This window comes from Cervus elaphus, chromosome 24 (assembly GCF_910594005.1).
Source record: "Cervus elaphus chromosome 24, mCerEla1.1, whole genome shotgun sequence".
Lineage (NCBI taxonomy): Eukaryota > Metazoa > Chordata > Mammalia > Artiodactyla > Cervidae > Cervus > Cervus elaphus.
Window position 1 is genome coordinate 55,096,004 of NC_057838.1, and position 24,121 is coordinate 55,120,124.

Here is a 24,121-nt window from a genome sequence, read left to right on the forward strand (position 1 = left end):
AACCTCGTACCTGGAAATGCCACTTCCTCTGGGCACCCCCCTGCCTCCCTCATGTGTCCCCTCGCAGCATAGCTCTCACTGTGTTTATTAGGGCAGGAGTCTTCTCAGGAATCATGACACAACCATTGCTGCCTGTGAAATAACTGTTTCAATATGTGCCAGGTGCTGTGCAGAGCACTTGACACATATCAATCATCTCACGTGGTCCCCACACCAGTCCTTTCCACGGAGCTTGATTCCAGCACTTCACAGCACTGAGAAATGAGGCTCAGAAAGGTTGAGAAGCTTGCCCAAGGTCACACAGCTGGAAAGTGAGGAGATCTGCAGACACCTGTGGCAATCCCAGACCGCATTCTCTTAACCATTCTTCTACTCCAGATGAGCCCCAGTGTCCCTGCACAGACGCGTCTGTGTAGGATGGCTAAATCTACAGTGGCAGTGCTCACGGATCAGGGTTCCGCATCTGCCTGAAGAGGGGGTGGGAGAGGAAGCAGTGAGAGTGATCGGTCAGCAGGAGGAGAGAATGACAGCGTGTGTGTGTGTGTGTGTGTGTGTGTGTGTGTGTGTGTGGCATTGAGAGGCAGTTCATCCACGTGGCAGATGAAATTATGTAAGTCATTAGCTTTCAATTGCTGCTGTAATAAATAGTTACCACCGTACAACAGTGTAACCCAACTATACTCCAGTAGGAAGAAGGAAATGACAACCCACTCCAGTATTCTTGCCTGGAAAATTCCATAGATAGAGGAGCCTGGCGGGCTACAGTCCATGGGATTGCAGTTGGACACGCCTGAGCACGCACGTATGTTCACACATGCATACTCCAGTAAAAATTAATTTTAAAAAGTTACCACCAACTTAGTGACTTAAAATACCGCAAACTTATTATCTTATAGCTCTTGACATCAGAACTCCAAAATGAATCTTCTGGGGCTGAAATCAAGGTGTCGGTGGCCTCTATCTGGAGGCTCTGGGGGGAGAATCCATTCCTTGCGTTTTCCAGCATCTAGTGGCTGAACTAACTGAGTTCCTCAGCTAGTAACCCCTTCTTCCTCCATCTTCCAAACCAGTAGTATAAGATCTTTAAATCATCTTTAAACCATCTCTCTGCCTCTCTGCCTTCTATGTCCATTGTCATGTCTCCTCTGACTGACCATCCCATCTCCCTCTTCTAAGGACCTTTGTGATTATTATTAGGCCCACCTGGATAAATCAGACTACTTTCCCCTACATTTCAAGATCCTGAAACTTAATTGTACTGCCCCTTTGTTATGTAGAGTAACATATTCATGCATTCTGGAGCGCATATGTGGACGTGTTACCGGGGTGGTGGTTCTTCTGTCTACCCCCAACTGTAAGAAAACCAGTGCTCTGCAGGCCAGCCTGGCGCACTGCTGCTCAGGGGGGCCCTAGGACTCTGGAGCAGCGGAAGCATTTCTCAGGCGTGAGCTGAGGACAGCCTGGTGGGGTGTCTGTCTGAGGCATGTGCTGAGAAGCTGTGTACTTGATGACGTCCCAGTGTGAAAAATCTTTACAGCGCACACGGGAGCCGTGCCTCCTGCTCACACGATCAGCCTTGGTTGATCACATGGTCTTTTTATTTCTGATCTTCTGTGGAATTAGGATGACCACCTTGCCTCTGCATTCAGAGAAGTGCTATGTCGGTCAAATTGTGGGGATGGATCACTGTTTTCCCATCGAGTGAAGTGCACGGGCAGGGACTTCCCTGGTGGTCTGGTGGCCAAGTCTCCGAGCTCCCAATGCAGGCAGGCCTGGGTTCGATCCCTGGTCAGGGAACTATATCCCCACATGCCACAACTAAAAGATCCTACGTGCCGCAGCTAAGACCCAGAACCTGCCAAATAAATAAACAAGTAAGTAAATAAGTATATTTAAAAAAAAAAGTGTGTAGGCAAGCTGATGTGTCAGGAACACAGTGTGAGAGGGCCTAGGCTAAGGTGAGAAGCCGCAGAGGAACAGGCCCCGGGTAAGGGGAAGGGCATTCAGGGAATATGTGTGTCCCCAGAACATATAGTGAGCAGTCATGTAGCCCAGAACAAGGTGGGAGGCAGGGAGGGGAGTGATTGACAGGGTAGGCAGGGGCCACGTCAGGAATGGTCGAGTGGGGCAGGGAGCCATCGGGGGGCTTGGAGCAGAATGAGGGCAGATTTGCATGTCAGGAGGTCACCAGGACCCAGGACTGGTTCTAGGCCGAGTCTTCTTGGCCGAGTGCTCTTCGATGAAGGTGGAATGCTCAGTTGGTGGTGAGTGGATGCCACAGGCAAGCCTCATTGTCCTTTGAGGCCAGGTCCCCGGGCCTGCCTCTGAGCAGCTTCACCCACATCACAGAGCCCTTATTTACAGTGATTTTGGTTTCTGAATACAGAATATAGCCCCTCTCACTGTCTTGGTCTCCTTTCCATAGTGCATTCATGGCAAGTGCCCAATGAATATCTGTTAAAAATGTTGCAATAGAAATATAGGGAGAACAAGAGCAAAATGAAAAGCTGATGTGATTGGTCACCAGAGTCCTACACGCCTCAGGGCATGCTATTAAATGGAATGCATTTCCTTTTTGAAAAATGCTTCCTCTGCATGGCTTCATGTGGCCCTCCTCAAACTCCCATCTCAGAGGAAAGAATTGTCTTTTAATAAAAAGACAATTTGAGGAGACTCAGACGCAGTGGAGTGAGGTGGTTTGCCCTTGGTCCCAGCTAGAGGATGAAGGATTAAGGTACTTTCTTTGGCCCCTGGATTACATTTTTTTCTTTCCCTCTCCTGAGACTCCCCTTTCCTTTCCATTCTAGCCCAGTTATTCTTCCCTCTTTTAAACTTCTGGTACGCAGTGTTCTTACCCTGGGTTTATCCTTTCTGACGTACTGTTTGTGACATTTCATACACTGTGTGCTTATTTATGGCCCTGTTACCATAGCTACATAGACCTTGTATGCCTTCTATACTGAGAGTTCTTGGAGGGTCAAGGTGTGATTTGAGATTTGTCTATACGTGCTGTGTGATTTGCATTCTTTGAATGAATGAACCACTTTGCTCTCAAGAGTAGGGATAATGACTTTCATTCACCACTGTACCTCATATAATGTTTGACTCATAGTAGATGTGTGTCAGCCGCTCATTCATGTCCGACTCTTTGTGACCCCATGGACTGTAGCCCACCAGGCTCCTCTGTCCATGGGATTCTCCAAGCAAGAATACTGGAGTGGGTTGCCATTCCCTTCTCCAGGGGATCTTCCCCACCCAGGGATCGAATCCTGGCATCCTGCATTGAAGATAGATTCTGAGCCACCAGGGAATCCAAGTGAATTTTGGTCCTGGGGTTTTGTATGGGAGGTGAAGGGTATGGCTTGGCTGTCTTGGGGGTCCTAAGACTTAGGGGTCGTGGAGGTGTTGTATCTTCTACTTCCTGGTCTCCTGGTCGTGGTGCTCTGGTTGTGGCCATCTGTAAGTTGGGCATCTTCCAGTTGCAGACTGTGGGCCTATCTCTAATCAGTAATAGAGGCATTTAAGGTTTGAGTAAGGTATTAACACTTTGCAAAGTGTTTCAACTCAGGTGAGGAATTCTGGAATCTCATATATACGTGGAAGGAAGGATGGAAGGAGGATAGCTGGAGAAGGAAGGTGAACCAGGAAGAAGGGGAGGGGAACCCTAGCTGATCATGGAGCTAATGCGCCATGATGATTTAGATTTTCTGTTAACCGTTTCTTCCTCACTTTAATTAGAACGAGGTGTGTCCATCCCTTTCTGCACAGCTGTGCTTTCCCAAGGTCTGTGTTTATCTGAGCCCAGGGATACAGTTTCAGTGGGTGTGCCTGGCCTCAGGATAAGCCGAGTGAACATGTCTGTACCATATGGATGTGCTGGGACTGTGGCCTGAGACCCTGGGCTCCGTCAGAAGGGTTCCTCACATTGCGTCTCAGTGTAACAACTGCCCATTAAATACCAGACTGCCAGCATATGGTTTTCCCCAGCATCCTCCTCGTCGGGTGGAAATTGTAGCTGTGTGGTTAGAATATTTTCCCATCAGTTAGCATCTAAGAATTAACATTTTGTGTGGGGGGAGAATCCTGCAATTCACGCTGAATGGTGCACTTGCTGATGGTTATAGAAACAGTTAAACCAGAGTCTTAGCTGATCTTTCCCATGGTGGATAAGTGGTGGGTCAGGAAAAGGCGGGGCCAGCAGGAGGATGCCGGGGCTCCCGTGTGGATGCTGTAATTAAAGTGGGAAGTCTGGCGGAGCTGTTAGCCCTGCTATTAGGAGTGCAGATGGCTAGCGGCCACATCACTGGGAGTCGGAGGTAGACCTTTTAAAGTCCTTTCTTTTTCTTTTATGACCCACCGTCTATGTTCCAAGCATAGGTATGGAGGCAGTGAAGAATTTTCTCATTAAAAGTAACAGCTTATTCCCACACTCATTCCCACTCTGGGAATGAAATACCTGTTTCCTCGAACTTTAGGAATTGCCTATCTGTCGTGGCTTAATTGGGCTTTTGGACGAGAGTGTCTGGTAGGCAAATTTTATAACCAGTCAGTGCTCAAAAGTGGATCCAACTGGACGGGCTCCAGCTGGCAGCTCATGGTCTCTCTCTCTCCCAATTTTACTGTTAATGAATTATTATTTAACCCCCAAACACAGAGCAGCCTGCTGCTATTGTTTCAGGGGAAGTGAGTACCCCTCATCCCTGTGGCCTGGCAGTTAGGAACCTCCTGGGCTGGAGGGAGTTGGGCGGGGGCCACGAAGAGCGTGGATCTTGCTTGGTGACTGGCGTGACTCTGGGTCTCTGTGATCATGTGTGCGTTTTGACCCCATGGGGATCTGGGCTGGAAAAGCAAGTTGACTTCACTCCTCCTCATGTTCTCCTGTTTTCCCACAGGGAGTGGGGCCGGCCAGCAGAAACAGTGGGCTGCACAACATCACCTTCAGATATGACAGTAAGTAAACGACTTGACCGCTGCAGAACAGAGCCCCTTCAGTGATCTAAAGCTTGCACGGTCGTGCTTAATCGGGGACCCTGCAGGTCCTCGAGTGGGGGGAATTTCCTGAACTTGCTCAGGTTTGTCAACAGAGCCGAAGCACCTCAGACTCATCTAAGCCACCCAAGTATTTCAGAGCTTGAACGGGTTGGTTAGTCCCCCAGAGTGCTAAGAGCAGCTGTGTGGGGAGACTTCCCCTGCTTTCCTCAGGAGATAGCCGTATCCTTAGGAACAACCCAGATGCCCTTGGGCCCAGTAGGGGTCACATGAGCAAAGCACCCCAAGCACAGGATGCTTGAGAGTGATGGGGACCGTGGTAAGCTGGACAGCCCGTGTCTGGTCCTAGAGGAGCACTGGGTCCTCCATGCCAGCTCAGTCAGATGTGGTTTCCAAGAGGAGTGGGGAATTTGATTTCTTTTAGTTTGAGCATTCTGGCAGGGGAGGCATGCTGTGTGGCATTCAGGGACCTTAGTTCCCTGACCAAGGATTAAACCTATGCCCCCTGCATTGGGAGTGCAAAGTCTTAACCCCTGGACCACCAAGGGAAGTCCCAGCATGGACTTAAAAAATATATATATTGTATATTACCATATATAAAATAGATTACCAGTCCAAGTTCCATGCATGAAGCAGAGCTCTCAAAACCGGTGCTCTGGGACAAACCAGAGGGATGGGGTAGGGAGGGAGGTGCGAGGGGGGTTCAGGATAAGGGGTCACATGTCCACCCAGGGTTGATTCATGTCGATACATGGCAAAACCCACCACAGTATTGTAATTATCCTCCAATTGAATAAATTAATTAAAATATATATATTGGCATTTACTTAAAAGTTTTCACAAACACAGAATGAGCCGAGTGAATCTGTGTCTCAGATGGGCCCGGGCGTCTCCAGTCAGCCACCTCTGATGGGGGCCTGAGTTCTCACCCCATCCCCCACCTCATCAGCCGTGAATGATGGCCAACGACTGCACTTTTCCAAACCACAGTTTTCTCATCATGTGAAGTAATGATTAACTTCCTCAGCACCATTTTGAGACTTAAGTGAGGTAATGCTTATACCTGCTCATCTCAGGATCTGGCCTCAGTGTGCATTCAGTAACTAATATGTTACTATTAGAAGTCATTCCAACTGGAGCTGGAACCCAAGCACCTTTTGGGGCCCTTCTGTCAAGGAATTGTGACTTTTTCTGACCAAATTGTTTCCTGAGGGCAGGTTGGGTTTTTTTTTTTTTTTTTTCTGATGAAGCATGTAGAACCCCCTCTGAGCATCTGCTTTCATGCCCTAGAAGGTAATTATATAGAATTATGAGCAATTTTAGCCTTACGAGCCATAATTTATAGGTAAGAATGTTGACAGGAAGGAGATTGATTCATATTAGTGACTCCTGATGTTTGATTCGTCTCTTGGAGAGAATTATGAGGAAGGGCTGTAGGTCACACTGAGGCCTTTGGAATCAACACTACTAAAGCAGGGTTTTTGAGATCATGTGTGCAACCTAACAGTTTTAAATACAAGTATGGATGTCAAGTTCATGCCCACAGTCGCTGACATGGGTACTTTCACTGATGAGGATTTAACATGGGAAACTCAGATACTTCACGTCCATGATGCATGCATGTTCTGGGTAAATGCTATGATGCTTAGGAAAGATTTACAAGTCCATGAGACTTGATTCAGCTAAGTAAAGACGTGTAAGGGATCTTTCTTTAGATTCGAAAGTTAATTTCTAATAATATGTTCTTGGTCCTGGTAGATCTTGTATTACATTCAAAGTTCAAAACTTTCCGGTCAGCTGCAAACAACTATTTGCATCTCTAATTTAATATGGGGTTTTGTGAAAGAGGATCCATACCTACAAAACTTAAAATGCCTTAGTGTTTCCTTCATGGGACTAGATACATGGCCCCCATGCCAATGTCTATCTCTTGGTCATTATTTTCTTTCTGATTCTTTGGCATTTAATTAGAATTTAATTCACAACTCAACTCCTGAGACATCTGAAGCTAGGTTGCATTTTGGCCAAATGTCATTTGGGCATAATTATTTTGTAACCAGAATCCAAAATGTTAAGAGTCGCTAATAATTGGATCCAGGCTGTGCAAAAATACTTAGTTATTGTTTTCCATTGAAAAAGATAATTTATTTCTCCCACAAGAAGTTCCTGTTACTGCTCTGTTGACTGGTTGCTAGTTCTGTTTGAAATAGCTAAGAACCAATTATCAAGTTTTCACCAAAAGTATTAAACTACAGAAATGTTACTTTTCTATTCCTTTGCTCTTAAATGTTACAAAGAAAGAAAATGTCTTGCCTTTAAGTCAAAACCAGCTCTCAGATCTTGCCTCCTTTCACATTGGATTTCTTGTTTCTTCAGGCTCTGAGGGGGTAATGCCTGAATAGGTTATACTACATTTTTTTAATTAATAGATTTTATATTTGCATAATTGCATTTGCAGAAACCCAGAGAATGCCGATTTTGACATTAGAAATGAAAAAAGAGGAAAGAAAAAGAATGACTTACTTTTGTCCATGAATCTTTTCCTAAAGCTGTCTGAAGTCAAAAGTTTTCTTTCATTATGTACTGTGCTGTGCGGAGTGACTTCAGCTGTGTCCGACTCTTTGGGACCGTATGGACCTTAGCCTGGCAGACTTCTCTTCCATGGGATTCTCCAGGCAAGAATACTGGAGTGGGCTGCCGTGCCCTCCTCCAGGGGATCTTCCTGACCCAGGGATCAGTCAGACTTGTGTCTCTCATGCTCCTGCATTGGCAAGTGAGTTCTTTACCACAAGTGCCACCTGGAAGGCCCCTTCTTTCATTGTAGATCTCAATAAATGAAAATGTCTGAACTTTATATACATGGTGGGATTTTGTCTTCTTCTTCTTTTTTTTTTTTTTTTTAATTGAGAAGCTGGTCTCAGCCAGGATTTCTGCCAGTTAATACCTCTGACTCAGAACTTATTTTTTAGTCCAGCTTTGTGCTGGAGATAGAACGGCAAGAGCCTTTTGTGTGATCCCTCAGAGGTGGTGTTGTGTCCTGGCCTTGGGCTGATCACTGGCAACACTGCAAGCCACCCAGGAGATCACTGTAGCTTCAGTTTCCTTGTTTGTTCAATGTGTGTGTTAAACCAGGTGTTTCAACATTTTTCCCCCTACTTTAAAGTTCTCATCTATCTAGTGAACACATGTAGAACACTTTGAGAGTGAATTTTCATCAGAGGTAGAATTTGGTTTTATTAATCATTAACATCTTTTCAAAAGTAATGCTGAAATGTAGAGGTGATTGCTTTTGAAGCAGATGGAGTTTGCAGAAGGGAGTGTGCCTTCAGTAGGAATTAGGCGAAAAAGCAGAACACAAAGCAGAGTGGAAGATGGAGTTTCAAAGAGGAGGGGGGTGTTTTCAGTGCATGTGTGTTGTGCCCTTATAAGAAGTTTTAAAAGAATATCATGTGCACATTAAAAGGCTTGCAAAAGTATCCATTAGATGTTGGCAGTTACTTCTGTGTGGTGGGAGGTTATGGATGACTTCTATGTTTTTCTTATATTCTTTTGTGACTTTCAGATATCTCGTGAATGTTTTTCGTCATAAAAAGTGGGAAATGTGTGGTATAGTTTATGGGGAGGGGGGATGGCAGTGCCACAAACTCACCAAGCTTCTTAGAAAATACCTCTGAATACCTCATTCCCAAAATCCCCTGACTTCCGAGAGGGTAATGAGTAGGTTTGAAATCTGATGGAAGACCTTTTGCATCAGATACTAAAGAAAGTCTTCAATCACTGGAAAGGAATAGCGATAAAGTAGTGTAATTCTGACGTCTGTAGTGAAGGCTGGCGGCTCCCCCTGCACGCGTGGCTGAAACAGCCTGCAGCCATCCTCTGAGGTCCCCGCCTGGGTCTGGCTGGATGCTTCGGGCAGCTTTTTTAGGATCGTGCAGACTTTGAAAGTGTACTTAGCAATTCCAGGTGGCACAGCTGCTGCACGGGCAGGTGGCAATGAATCACGTTCTCAGACAAAATCAAAGAATCAGTGGTTTTCGTTTTTTTCAAGCACCATGGGAGTGTTTGGATTCAGTGGGTATTGTGGGTGTCTTTGATGAGGTAGTGTTGGGAACAAAAGTTTTACCTTTGTCATGCTAGTTAACATCCAAGGTGCTCTGCTTATCACTAAATCACTTAGTCCCTTTGGCAGGTCCTAATTGGATTCTTTAACAGCCTGGCTGTGAATGACGCCCCCACGAGTTCACATCCTCCTAAGAGTTCCTCTTTCCCAGTCACCTTGCCCTCTTGGCTTCTTCTGAAAAAGAACAAACCCCAGATTACTTAGTCATTGTTTGGTTTCAGATCACTCTGTAACATTGGAAAAATTTTGAACTAACCTAACTTATTACTGATTTAGGTAAACTGTCAGAGTAGTAAAAAAGTGAATGCCTGATACAGCAAACTCCAGACCTTACATAATCCTCCAACCACTTTAACTTAAAAGTGAGGGGGTGGTGGTGTTATACATAAACCCCTCGGCAGCATCTTACAGTTTTCCCAACAGCTAACCTTTGATGTCATCTGTGGGCTTTGAGGCACACATCTTTAAACAGAGTAGATTTGGCTAACTCCGAGCATGCTCTGTGTATGTAATTTGAGAAGATGAACTTAGAAGAAGAAAGAAACACATTTTTAAATCTAACTGTCCTCGTTCTCCCAACCCTCCAGACTGCACCACTTACTTGAATCCGGTAGGGAAGCATGTGATCGCCGACGCCCAGAACATCACCATCAGTCAGTACGCCTGCCACGACCAAGTGGCTGTCACCATTCTTTGGTCCCCCGGGGCCCTCGGTAAGTGGTCCAAGTGGAGTCTACGATGGTGGGTGGTACCCAATCCGGAGGTCCTAAGTGCAGTGGCCTCCTGGGGCCAAGTAGGTCTTGCCACAAGTGTGGCTTAGGTGTGCCTCTGCACAGACACTACTTGATTGTAACTCTTGCTGCGCATGCACACAGCTTCATGCTGTGCTTCATGGCTCATCTTTTGTTCCCTTGGCTGTTACCAAGAGAAATGTAGGTTTGTAAAATAATAGTGTGTGAATGGTAAATGTCACTGAGGTCTTTGCTTGTGTGTCTCAGCAGGAGTGGGGGGATGAGTGGCCTATCCAAGAATGTAATGGATTCAGGATCCAGCATTTCTTTGGCCACGTGGAGATGCACCGGCCTAGCCTTGACACATTTTGCGAGTTGTCAGGACAACCCCAGTTTTCAGGAGAAATCATGGAATTAACAATTTTTAAATATTGGAAATGAACTAAATTTATATTTAAATTGTATGGACTGAAAAAAAAAGCCAAACAAACTAAACAGGAAAAAAAAAACCAAAACAACAAACCTACACTATCTGGCCAGATTCAAGTTAGGGCTGAATCTGCTTGTCCTCTTTAATGAATTGATGATGCCCAGGATGGGATGGGGTAGTTGAGTGTGGGACATGGAGAGAGCTCATTTGTTCAGATGGGCCTGGGTTTGAACCCAGGATGAGTTACCCAGGTGGCGCTTGTAGTAAAGAATCCATCTGCCGCTGTGGGAGATGCAAGAGACACAGGTTCAGTCCCTGGGTCAGGAAGATTCCCCTGGAGAAGGAAATGGCAACCCACTCCAGTGTTCTTGCCTGGAAAAATCCCATGTGAAGAAGAGCCTGGCAGGCCACAGTCCATGGGGTTGCCAAGAGTCAGACACGACAGTGTGCACTCACACACACACACAACCTTTAAGAGAAGCATTTACACCTATCTGAGCCTCAGCTTCCCCATCTGAGGCACATGACTTTCTCCTCATTTAAGAGTTAGAAACAGAGTGGATACATGTATATGTATAACTGATTCACTTTGCTATTCAGCAGAAGCTAATGCAACATTATAAATCAACTACAACTGAGAGACTTCACTTCACTCACTTCACTCACTTCATACTTTCTCACTGGAGAAGGAAATGGCAACCCGCTCCAGTATTCTTGCCTGGAGAACCCCATGGACAGAGGAGCCTGGCGGGCCATGGTCCATGGGGTTGCGGAGAGTTGGACATGACTGAAGTGACTGAGCACGCATACTCCAAAACAATTGCAAAAATTATTGAGTGGAAATGTACAATGGGATAACTACTTTGGAAAACCTTTTTGTATTCTAAACAGTTAAGTATGCATTACCACATGATCCAGCCATTTGACTACTGTTTCCCCAAGAGAAAGGAAAGCATATATCCACACAAACATTCATAGCAGCTTTATTTTTAGTTGTCCAAAACTAGAAACATCCTGAATGTCCACTGCATAAACTGATACACCAGCTGAGGTGAGTTCACACAATGGAACACCAGCCAGCAAAGAAGGAATGAAACCATGATATACTTAACAATGTGAATGAACTTCAAAATAGTTTTTCTGAGTGAAATCAGCAAGACAAAAAAAAAGAAGTTGAGCATTGACACAGTCAATAAAATACAAAGAAAGCCTTGGTGGCAAAAAGCAGGTTCCTAATTGCCTGGAAACAGAAGTGAGAGGGAGTATAAAGAGACAGGAGAAAGAATTTGAAGGTGATAGGTAAGTTCTTGGTTTTAATGACAGTTTCATGGGTATACACATAAGTCAAAGTATATGAAAATGTTCTCTGTAAAATGAAACTAATTGTATGCCAATTATGCCTCAATAAACCTGTTAAAAGTAGAAAAAGAATTAAGGACAACACACACACACAGTACATTTCTAAAGAGAGCTCTTAAAAAACAGTAATAGTGTCTGTTGTTATCACATCAGATCCCGGTCCTCAGGTTTCCTAGGACTTTGCACCCAATCTTAGAATTTAAAAAAAAGTCTGACCAAGGAAAAAGTAAGATAAAGTCTGAATTTCTTAATCTAAATGGGGTAAATCTCAAAGGAACCAGATTCAGAAAAGGTGAGTAGAGAGAGGAAGAATGGATCAGACCTATGGGCCTGACTCACTTCTCCATGTAAATACCACTGGGTCTGAATGCAGCAGGTTTTCCAAAAACAACATTATCTTAACATTTAAAAGGAAAAACATCCTCTGTGGATAAAAGAGAAGTGGTCATTCCAACATAAGGCTAAAAATGGTTAAAGGATTGGCCTGACACATTGCAGTCTCCCTTTTCTTTAGAATGAAAGTAAGAGATGTGAGGAGAACTGACATGTGGAACCGTGAGGGCAGAAAGATGAGCTTTTTCTGCATGACAGTGTGTGGGTGGGGATGGCTGGATAGATTCTAACAATTTCTATGAGGTTCTGTTAAGTAGACTCCTTGGGAGATAGAAAAACACATGCATTAAGAGCACTCTGGGTTTGATCCAACCTGGGCCATTTCATCCCTGTGTGACCCTGGGCAAGTCATCTAGTGTCTGTACACCTCTGTTTCCTCATCTATAAAGTGGGGACAATACCTTCCTCTTGTGGTTGTGAGAAGGATTCAATCAGTTAAATGACAAGGAGTAAATAAGTCCCTTTATTTTACTGCCCTATAAAATTGTAAACATGATCTAACTATGAGATGTTATAATATTTTGATAAACCTGTTACTATAAGATTTACATTTATTCCCAGACTTGGAATAGTGGTTTTCCAGGCAAGTCTTTTTAAATATAAGAACTGGAATCACCCACTCCCACCTCCAACTGATGAATTTGTCTGTAACTGTGAGATGTACAGTCTTACAGTCATATCAATCACCTGGCTTTTGTTTAAACAGTTCTGGCAACATTGCATGAATTAAATCTTAGTATAAATAATAAGGATTTGTTCAAAAATATTTTCAGGGGAGGAATGGGAGGATTTCAAAAGACAAGTTCCTGTGAGATCTCCTGAATAGTTGCTGGTCAGAAACCTTGGATCTGGTCAGCATGTGTGAATCTCTGCTGTGGCTCCGCCAGCCCTCACCCCTGTAGGAAGCTTTGTACTCGAAATACTACAACACGGCGGGATCCGGACTTGTGCCCTCTGTGCTCCGACCTCTTAAGTCGTGAAGCTCTAATTGTAACTCCTTTGCCCTTCCCACCATAAAATATGTGCTCTTCATCAAATAATTACAGGATTGGAGAACCTATTCGAAAGAGAAAAAGATTTCCTTGGCCTTTGCCATCGATAATTTTCCCACCTGCTTAATTGCATCCTGTGTAATTACTCTTGCCCTGGAAAGGGGAAGGGTTGAAAAATGTCTCCTTGTCTGGTGTTTCGAAAGAATGCGAAATCGATATCTTGCCAATTGAGGCCTGCTTCGGGGAACTCCAGCTGCAGTTGGACCTCTCCAGTCTCCATGGGATACGAAGCCCCAGCACCGGCTCTCGTGGCCATCAGAGCTTAATCCTTTTGAAAGCAACTAGTTGGACGTGCAGCGGGGGAAGCTCAGGTGGCGGGAGGCTGGGCCAGCCCCTTTGAGCGGCGCTGTGGGCGTCCCGGGGGCCTCTGAGGGCAGCATCAAGAGCACACACTGGGCAGCTCTTGGGTGTCTGCCTTTCAGGCGTGATTAGAGCAAGAACGGCTTTGTAAATCACATAGGCATTCTCCTAAGCTATTTAATCTCCAGCCTAGGACCCCCTTGGGTGTAGACACACACTTTGCTGGGAATTTTCTATGTTGCTCAGTGAAACACGCCAGCAAATATAGGACTAAAATGGAAAGTATTTGAAACATGGTTCGGGGCAAGTCCCTAGTCACTGGAAATGATTGTCAGCTGAATACACCTTGTTTAATGACGTGGAAATTATATATTCCACTGCAGATTTTTATGATCAATTGTGACTTGGATCTAAATATTTGAACCCTAATGTCATAGAGCAAACGGATGTTCGTTCGGCTGGCAGGATTAGAGATGTATTCATTAGTAATGGTGGGACAGAAAGTCACCTGGCCTGTATGAGAGGAATGCAGGGTATGCCTTTTTCCTTTCTGTAAACCCAGGTATTCCTGCCTGACTTAGAATGCCTATTACTCTATTGTGTAGGGGGAGAGGACGGTGATCTTAGAGGAAGGAAAGTGTGTTCAAAAGTAATTAGGTCCTCTTTTCATATTAATAAAAGCATTCTGCTTTGCTCAGGCATCGAATTCCTAAAAGGATTTCGGGTAATACTGGAGGAGCTGAAGTCAGAGGGACGACAGTGCCAACAACTGATTCTAAAGGACCCGAAGCAGCTCAACAGTAGCTTCAAAAGGGCTGTAAGTTGCATGCAGGGGAATGCACCCCTGAAGACGTGCCATTGTTCTGGGGACTGAATGGTCTATTGAGAGCCTGTGAAACTGCAGGAGGGGGGGCTGCGGAGTCCCACCCGCCTGCCCGGTGGGCAAGCCTGCTCCACACTCCCAGAAGCCTTCCAGCACCTCTTGGTGGTAAGACAGACACACCTCTCAGGTTACAAGCTGGAGTGGAGCAGCCATCCTGGAAGGTGGCTTTGTGGACTCTTCCCCACCAGCTTGGAGCCTCGGCTTCACTGTAAGAAAAAGTTTTGTCCATATTCCTTTTCATTTAGGGGTCCAAACCTAAACTTGGTCTGGAAAAGAAACCTGACTTTTTCCTGCCCGGGGACACCCCCCCTCAACCCTAGAACTGTGTCTGGGGGACTATCAGGATGGACTGGAATTCTTGCACGTAGGTAGAGGGGTGGGTGATTTCTCCGTGACATCACACGTGTTTTTTGATCCCTTTTAGGGGATGGAATCTCAACCTTTCCTGAATATGAAATTTGAAACGGATTACTTTGTAAAGATCGTCCCTTTTCCTTCCATTAAAAATGAAAGCAATTATCACCCTTTCTTCTTCAGAACCCGCAGTGAGTATGGTCTTTCCTGCCTACTTTCCACGGGGAGACATTTCTCCTGCTTTTAAAGACATTTTGACAGAGATATGTTCAAGAGTACACGAAATACTAGTATGAAACTAGCATGGGGAAGAGAAAAGCATCCAGAAAAGCAATTTTTAAAATTAAGATTTGAACCACTACAATATTGTAAAATAATTAGCCTCCAACTAATAAAAATAACTGGGATTGGACTCTGTGGGAGAAGGCGAGGGTGGGATGTTTCGAGAGAACAGCATCGAAACATGTATATTATCTAGGGTGAAACAGATCACCAGCCCAGGCTGGGTGCATGAGACAAGTGCTCGGGCCTGGTGCACTGGGAAGACCCAGAGGAATCGGGTGGAGAGGGAGGTGGGAGGGGGGATCGGGATGGGGAATACATGTAAATCCATGGCTGATTCATGTCAATGTATGACAAATACCACTACAATATTGTAAAGTAATTAGCCTCCAACTAATAAAAATAATTGGGGGAAAAAAAAGAAAAAATAAAATTAAGATTTGACCCAGGCTTCCCTGGCAACACAGTGGTCAAGAATCCGCCTGCCAATGCAGGAGACATGCGTTTGATCCCTGGGCCAAGAAGATCCTCTGGAGAAGGAAATGACAGTGCACACTAGTATTCTTGCCTGAGAAATCCCATAGACAGAGGAACCGGCAGGCTTCAGTCCGTGGGGTCACAAAAGCGTCAGATACAATTGAGCAACTAAACAACAACTGGTCATCTAACCAGAAACACCCATTCCGGGCTTTTTATAGAGTGGACATGACAATTGACCTTTTTTGAAGGTGCTGCAATGCAGCCATGTAGTAAAATTGTTTAACTTAAGAAGAGGAAAAGAAAGTATAAGTTTATTTTAAGGTGGAGGGTAAGCATCAAATGATTCCATTCTGTACCTGTCCTCAGGAGGGTGGCCTCTGTGGGTGGCTGCCTGTCATTTTTTCAAGATTAGGTTAAGAAAATCAAGTAGTGTCCCTGAGGTCACCTCATTCTAGGAAGTTAATTTATTTAACATCTCTGTGCCAGACTCCATTCTAAATACTTTCCAAATATTAATGCAGTTGACCTCCATAACAGCCCTACAAAGGATTTAATCTTACCAAACCCACTTACTAGAGGTGGAGCCACACAGAGAGAGGTTAAAGGGGCTGCTGGGGGCTGGGATTTGAATGCCACGGAGCCCGACTCTGGAGTCCTCACCCTGCAGCCAACCACTGGCTGGACTGGGTTCCCCTCTCTGCCTGCCTCTCCTTTTCCACCTGTTCTGCACACGGTGTGGTGTGTCTTTCATCAGCACAAATTGCTGCTCTAGAGTTCTTACTCTGATTGTTTTCTTCTCTTAACACTGTAGTGGTTCTCTATACAGAGACGTTCATTTTCTTAATGAAAATAAGATTTCATAGGGCAGAGACCATGTGCATTTTACAGTATCTCTCAATGCCTTACATGTAACAACCAGATAGAGGATTCAAAGAATGTGTTTATGGAAAGCTTGCCTAAATCAAAACTAGCCTACTTTAATTTTCTTCATCAGAATCAGAGTCTCTCTGGGGGTGAGGTGGGACAGGAGGTGCATTTATCACCATTTCAGGGCACCATGACCTCAATGCAGCCTTTGATTTTCTTGGCATCGTAAGCACATTTTCCAGAGGGTCCTCCTGGGTTAGCAGCATGGCATATAGGGCCTCTCTCATGGTTTTTTTTTTTTTTAAATCACATTTAAATCCTATTTCAAAGCTCCTCGTTTTCAGCACTGGTGCTGCTACCTAGTAGATGCCTGGATGTCATTTTTAGACTCCATCAAAAGGATTTTAAGTTGGAGAGCCTGCAAAAGTTAAAGTAACCTCAAGACAAGCTGCCAGGATCACTCCGATGTTCTCTTATGCCTAAACACTCTGCAGTTGGGTAGGGGCTGGCATTATTTCTATCTGCAGCTAAAACAGCCCCCTCCCTAAGACAGAAGCATGAACACAGTCTCACTGCCCTTGGCCATGGCCTTGAAGCTATGTAATACCTGACAAGCTTTTAAAATGTAGGTGACTTCATGTTGTTTCCACTTATGTGGCATAAGATGAACTGCATTAATATCTTTATATTGTACAATTCAAATTTTCACAAGATACAACTGGGCTATACTGAGAAGCATTGTTGAATCGATGCGGTTGCTGTGTTTGACACTCTTTCCAGCAGTGTTCAGTACCGAATATTTATATTGTATTGAATTGTTAGGTGAGGAAGATGTCAAACTGTCCTAAAACTAAAAACATGTGTCTTTCTTAATAGCGTGTGACCTGCTATTGCAGCCGGACAACCTGGCTTGTAAACCCTGTAAGTATAGCTGTCCTTGGGATTCCCAGGTGGCACAGTGGTAAAGAATCTGCCTGCCAATGCAGGAAACGTCAGGGAAGTGGGTTCGATCCCTGGGTTGGGAAGATCCCCTCGAGGAGGAAATGGCAGCTCACTCCAGTATTCTTGCTGGGATAATCCCATGGACAGAGGAGGCTAGTGGACTACAGGCCCTTTGGTTGCAAGGAGTTGGACATGACAGAGTGACTGAGCACAATGTAGCTGTCTTTGTCCAATCCCAAGTGGAGTCAGGGTGCTCACTCGGGTCCTTCCTCCCCCTAGTCTGGAAGCCTCGGAACCTCAATATCACTCAGCACGGTTCGGACATGCAGGTGTCTTTTGACCACGCGCCCCACACCTTTGGCTTCCGTTTCTTCTATCTTCATTACAAGCTCAAGCATGAAGGACCCTTCAAGCGAAAGACCTGTAAACAGGTAAGCTGCTGGGTATGCATAAAGAAACCACTGCATGTTTCAAAGTGACCCCAGAGCCCCTGGAATTTGGATGGTTCAGTGTGAACATTAGGCTCTGTGGACTCTGAGCAGTGGGTAGAATGTTATCACTGAGTTCATCTCAGGGTCATCCTGAGTCACCCCTCACTCCCTAATTATCTAATTATCTCTACCCTAGCCGGCCCAGTGCTGACGTAGCCAGTGAAGTTTTACCAAAGGATCCGAAACAATGACGTAGTCGTCAGGTCTTTTGCATTTCAAACCTGAATCAGGTGCTCACTGTGTGCTGGTCAGCAAGTTCTATGGTCATTGAGTGTTTACAGCTCAATGAAACCAAGGCTGCTGTCACCCTCGCTTTAGAGATGTGGAACCTGAGGCCCACGGAGGTCACCTGGCCTGCTGCTTAAGGCCTCACAGCTAATCTGGGAGCCAAGTCACTAGCATGTCAGTGGCTCGCAACTTATACAGAGGCCAAGGTTAACTTGAAATTCAGTAACCAAGTTCTTAAACTTGAGATAGTCAGAGGGAGTGGGCGGTATTTCATGGAAGTTCACCAGACTGCTCGATGACCCCACAAGAGCACCAAGAGAGGTTTTTAGTTCTGGTGGCAGAAACCAGCGCCCTCCTAGATGCGTGTGCTGAGTTTGGTTTTCCTGCCCGCTCTCACCTCTGTCATTGACCTTCTATTGTGGCAAATAAAATATGCACAAATGGGAGGGTAATTTTTTTCCCCATTCTTTTATTAAGTAAAAGGTATTCTAACTAGCTTCTTTGTCTTCAGATAAAAAAAACTGCTGCTCAGGGCACCACCAGCCCAGCATAGACTATGACGGGGGTCGCAGGCTCTCCTGGGCCTTTTAGCAGAGGGAAGTTCAGATAACCTGCCAGATAAGCACAGTTGCTTTCTAATTGTCATCTTCTGAAACCATAATTGAAACTGGTGGGAAGTCTCCTTCATTCAGTTCCAGAACAAAAGAGGGGTCCTGGTGACCTTTATCTGAGAAGAAAGTTTTAAAGTGTTATTTGTTTCTTTGCAGGAGCAAAATACAGAGATAACCAGCTGCCTTCTTCAAAATGTGTCTCCTGGGGATTATATAATTGAGGTACACATAACTCAAGAAAGCCCTATTATTTTTATTAAAAAAATTTTTTTTTTGGCTGTACTGCAGGATCTTAGTTCCCCAACCAGGGACTGAACCCAGAGCCTTGCCAGTTAAAGCACCGAGTCCTAGTCAGTGGACCACCAGGGAACTGCTGTTTTTTTAAAAAGTTTTATTGAAGTAGAGTTGATTCACAATGTTGTGTTAATTTCTGCTGTATAGCAAAGTGATTCAGTTATACATGCACACATATATATATATTTCCTATTTCATGTTCTTTTCCATTATGATTTGTCATGGGATATTGGATACAGTTCCCTGTGCTATACAGTAGGGCCTTACTATTTATCTATCTTCTGTATACTCATTTGCTTGGAAAAGCAGAGATGTATCCGACTGTTACTATCTAATCTCGGTTTGAAAATGATCACAGGCAGCAGCAGCTCTGCCCTCCGCTTGCCCCACTGACCACAGATGGAAAAATGAATGGAATCTGTTGAGATGCTATCACTTAAAAAAAAATAATACAGTATCCTCTGCTTTGCAGCTGGTCGATGACAGTAATACGACAAGAAAAGTGATGCATTATGCCTTAAAACCAGGTGAGATTTTGTGTGTGTGTTTGAAATGTTGCCTCTGAACTACAGAGTGGACCAAGATATTTGATACTTTCCGTACTTCATGGTTTAGGAAAAGAAAACACTTGAGCTCCTCACTCTTACATGATGTTCCATCAAATCTGACTTTCCTTCCACCCTAATGTTGATGCCAGGAAGATCAAAGCCAGTGTGCTACATGTGTCACTGGGACTAAATAAGTAGTCAGTTGTCCTCAGAAGCAAAGTGGTGGGATGGGAGGTTTCCTTGGGCATATTCTCACTCAAAGGTTTTCAGTGGTCTCAGTAGATTCTAGCTGTTGAATTGTATGCTACAGTCTTTTAAAGTGAATCCTTTTATAATCACCGAATCATTACTAGAGAAAGGTGGTCAGGGAGTCTTGGAACCTGTTGTGCGGCTTATTTTTAAAAAGAAAAAAAAATGTTTCTCTTTGAACCTGTTACACTGCTGACATCTAAAAGCCTTCCCTTTGAAACTTCCCAGTGCATTCCCCGTGGGCTGGGCCCATCAGAGCCGTGGCCATCACTGTGCCATTGGTCGTCATATCTGCGTTCGCCACGCTCTTCACAGTGATGTGCCGCAAGAAGCAACAAGGTATTTGTGTGGTGTGTCCCACCCCCAATCCAAGTTGGCAGGACTGGGGCCAACAGAGGGCGACTGGGAGCACTTGGTCCCTCCAGGCAGTGACTGGAAAACCACACAACTGTAGTCAGTTCCCTGACTGCTGTAGTTCCCAGAATTAAAATACTTGACTCTTCACCTCAGGAGCCACTAAAAGGACGGGTGTACTTCCCTTCTCAAACTCAGGATGATGAATTCAGTAGCATATAGGACGTCCAAAGGTATGAGTAAGGGAAGAGGTAGGGCTTTATCACTTATAAAAGTCCGATGACAGGAGGGAAGCTTGTGGGAAACTTGGAAGTGTATCTTAGTCTGAGTGGTGGTTACACAAATATAAACTCAGATAAAAATTTCCTGAGATGTACTCTTAAGATTTATGCACTTTACCTTTGTAAGTTGTGCAAAAAAAGCTCCCCTAAACCTCAATGAAAGTTTTAAAGGACGTCAGCTCTGCTGAAGCTTCATTGGTCCGGTAGCTGCACTCAGCTGCAAGAGCTGGTTCGAGATACCGCTGACCAGAGTGGAGGGTGGGGGTGGGTGGGTGGCCCTGGCAGTGTTTTTGGCTTAACCATGGTCAGTTTCTGGTGAAGAACAAATTTTGGCCATTTTTGGCTCCGCTGGAGAAATCAGCTGTCCCATTCCCAGAGGTGACCCAAGGGGCTGGTAGAGTTAGGGAGCTGGGAGTACGCCAAGTGACATGATGACTGAAGACGGCATCACGTCTCGAGCCGTGGGGAACAAGTCAGAGCGCTGCTCATGGGCACCAACCCTATCTTCTTGTCCACTTTAGAAAATATCTATTCACACTTAGATGAAGAGAGTTCAGAGTCCTCCACGTACACCACAGCACTCCCCAGGGAGAGGCTCCGGCCTCGGCCCAAGGTCTTCCTCTGCTATTCCAGCAAAGATGGCCAGAATCACATGAACGTTGTCCAGTGCTTTGCCTACTTCCTCCAGGACTTCTGTGGCTGTGAGGTGAGGAATGTAAAGTCTCTTCTTTTATCCTGGGTGGGATGTGTGCTAATAAACTCTTAGCTTCCAACTAGGGGTTAGCCCTGGCACTCTTCTTTGAGCCTGTCATAGCCATCATTGAAACGAAATGTTTGCTGACATTTCGTTCTAACCCTGACACTCCTGCTCAAAAGCCTTGAGTGGCACCCACCTGGCAGGAAGTTTTTTATGCTTTAAAGAGACTTGTTGAGTGTATGGATGGTGGAGGAGATGGCAGTGTGCAGTGGGGGTGGTGGGAGGAGGTCATCATGGCATTGGAGGGTCAAAGAGAAAATGGTAAGTAAAGAAGTGGGTTTAGACAGTTCTTTGGGGGAGCTTTGCTTAACAACATGTTAAGTGCTCATATGGTCTACTCTGGTTTCTTACCTATTCTTTTGAGTTAAGCTATTAACATGTAACTTTTTTATAATGTCATAGTGTTCATTTTAGAGTGAAGTTTGAAGCTCTCATGGAAAACACACTCTATTTCTTACAGATGCAAGAACTGTACAATGATTCTGTTTTTTGTTGTTTAGTTGCTAAGTTGTGTCCAACTCTGTGACCCCATAGACTGCCAGGCTCCTCTGTCCATGGGATTTCCCAGGCAAGAATACCAGAGTGTGTTGTCATTTCCTTCTCCAGGGGATCTGCCTGATCTAGGGATCGAACCTGCGAATCTGTGTTTCTACTATTGCAAGCAGGTTCTCTTACTGTGGAGGCACCCTTGGAAGTTATCTGTGCTTTGAGATGGAGGGCTCAATGAGTTTCTTAGACTCTCTCCATGTGGTGAGGCTGCCCCCTAGTGTCAGTAAGGCATATTTACAAGGCTGGCAGGGTTTCCTAATGTATGAAGGTTCTAGGGGTGGGCTGATCAGCCTGAAAGACCAGCAAGTGGCACAGTCTTCAAATACAGACAACCCATTGTTTGCTCTACTTTGTGAGTGACTAGCCTGGGGAAAGGTGGGCTCAGTTGAGTTCAGTCACTCAGTCATGTCCGACTCTGCGACCCCATGAATTGCAGCGCACCAGGCCTCCGTGTCCATTACCAACTCCTGAAGTTTACTCAAACTCATGTCCATCAAGTCAGTGATGCCATCCAGCCATCTCATCCTCTGTCGTCCCCTTCTCCTCCTGCCCCCAATCCCTCCCAGCATCAGGGTCTTTTCCAGTGAGTCAACTCTTCGCATGAGGTGGCCAAAGTATTGGAGTTTCAGCTTCAGCATCAGTCTTTCCAATGAACTCCCAGTACTGATCTTCTTTAGGATGGACTTGTTGAACCTCCTTGGAGTCCAAGGGACTCTCAAGAGTCTTCTCCAATACCACAGTTCAAAAGCATCAATTTTTCGGCGCTCAGCTTTCCTCACAGTCCAACTCTCACATCCATACATGACCACTGGAAAAACCGTAGCCTTGACTAGACGGACCTTTGTTGGCAAAGTAATGTCTCTGCTTTTTAATATGCTATCTAGGTTGGTCATAACTTTCCTTCCAAGGAGTAAGTGTGTTTTAATTTCATGGCTGCAACCACCATCTGCAGTGATCTTGGAGCCCAAAAAATAAAGTCTGACACTGTTTCCACTGTTTCCCCATCTATTTCCCATGAAGTGATGGGACCAGATGCCATGATCTTAGTTTTGTGAATGTTGAGCTTTAAGCCAACTTTTTCACTCTCCTCTTTCACTTTCATCAAGAGGCTTTTTAGTTCCTCTTCACTTTCTGCCATAAAGGTGGTGTCATCTGCATGTTTGAAGTTATTGATATTTTTCCCAACAATCTTGATTCCAGCTTGTGCTTCTTCCAGCCCAGCATTTCTTATGATGTACTCTGCATATAAGTTAAACAAGCAGGGTGACAATATACAGCCTTGACATACTATTTTTCCTATTGGGAACCAGTTGTTGTTCCACGTCCAGTTCTAACTTGCTTCCTGACTTGCATAGACGTTTCTCAAGAGGCACGTCAGGTGGTCTGGTATTCCCATCTCTTGAAGAATTTTCCACAGTTTATTGTGATCCACACAGTCAAAGGCTTTGGCATAGTCAATAAAGCAGAAATAGATGTTTTTCTGGAACTCTCTTGCTTTTTTGATGATCCAGCGGATGTTGGCAATTTGATCTCTGGTTCCTCTGCCTTTTCTAAATCCAGCTTGAACATCTGGAAGTTCACGGTTCATGTATTGCTGAAGCCTGGCTTGGAGAATTTTGAGCATTACTTTACTAGCGTGTGAGATGAGTGCAATTGTGCGGTAGTTTGAGCATTCTTTGGGATTGCCTTTCTTTGAGATTGGAATGAAAACTGACCTTTTCCAGTCCTGTGGCCACTGCTGAATTTTCCAAATTTGCTGGCATATTGAGTGCAGCACCTTCACAGCATCATCTTTCAGGATTTGAAATAGCTCAACTGGAATTCCATCACCTCCACTAGCTTTGTTTGCAGTGATGCTTTCTAAGGCCCACTTGACTTCACATTCCAGGATGTCTGGCTCTAGGTGAGTGATCACACCATCATGATTATCTGGGTCGTGAAGATCTTTTTTGTCCAGTTCTTCTGTGTATTCTTGCCACCTCTTCTTAATATCTTCTGCTTCTGTTAGGTCCATACCATTTCTGTCCTTTATCGAACCCATCTTTGCATGGAATGTTCCCTTGGTATCTCTAATTTTCTTGAAGAGATCTCTAGTCTTTCCCATTCTGTTGCTTTCCTCTATTTCTTTGCAGTGATCACTGAGGAAGGCTTTCTTATCTCTCCTTGCTATTCTTTGGAACTCTGCATTCAAATGGGAATATCTTTCCTTTTCTCCTTTGCTTTTTGCTTCTCTTCTTTTCACAGCTATTTGTAAGGCCTCCTCAGACAACCATTTTGCCTTTTTGCATTTCTTTTCCATGGGGATGGTCTTGATCCCTGTCTCCTATACAATGTCATGAACCTCCGTCCATAGTTCATCAGGCACTCTGTCTATCAGATCTAGTCCCTTAAATCTATTTCTCACTTCCTCTGTATAGTCATAAGGGATTTGATTTAGGTCATACCTGAATGGTCTAGTGGGTTTCCCTCCTTTCTCAATTTAAGTCTGAATTTGGCAATAAGGAGTTCATGATCTGAGCCACAGTCAGCTCCCGGTCTTGTTTTTGCTGACTGTATAGAGCTTCTCCATCTTTGGCT

At 44.8% G+C, this 24,121-nt stretch overlaps 1 protein-coding gene across 1 annotated transcript in view; it reads left to right on the forward strand.

Annotated features, from left to right (window-relative positions):
• The window catches only part of IL17RD (interleukin 17 receptor D), a 68,297-nt gene that overhangs the window by 34,289 nt on the left and 9,887 nt on the right, over nt 1-24,121 (forward strand). Inside the window, exons 2-11 of the mRNA XM_043886306.1 lie at nt 4,893-4,950; nt 9,697-9,822; nt 14,073-14,191; nt 14,682-14,802; nt 17,117-17,161; nt 17,462-17,613; nt 18,669-18,734; nt 19,279-19,333; nt 19,832-19,942; nt 20,760-20,944. Of these exons, the coding sequence (XP_043742241.1) occupies nt 4,893-4,950; nt 9,697-9,822; nt 14,073-14,191; nt 14,682-14,802; nt 17,117-17,161; nt 17,462-17,613; nt 18,669-18,734; nt 19,279-19,333; nt 19,832-19,942; nt 20,760-20,944 (1,038 nt within the window). The remainder of the gene's footprint in view (nt 1-4,892; nt 4,951-9,696; nt 9,823-14,072; nt 14,192-14,681; nt 14,803-17,116; nt 17,162-17,461; nt 17,614-18,668; nt 18,735-19,278; nt 19,334-19,831; nt 19,943-20,759; nt 20,945-24,121) is intronic.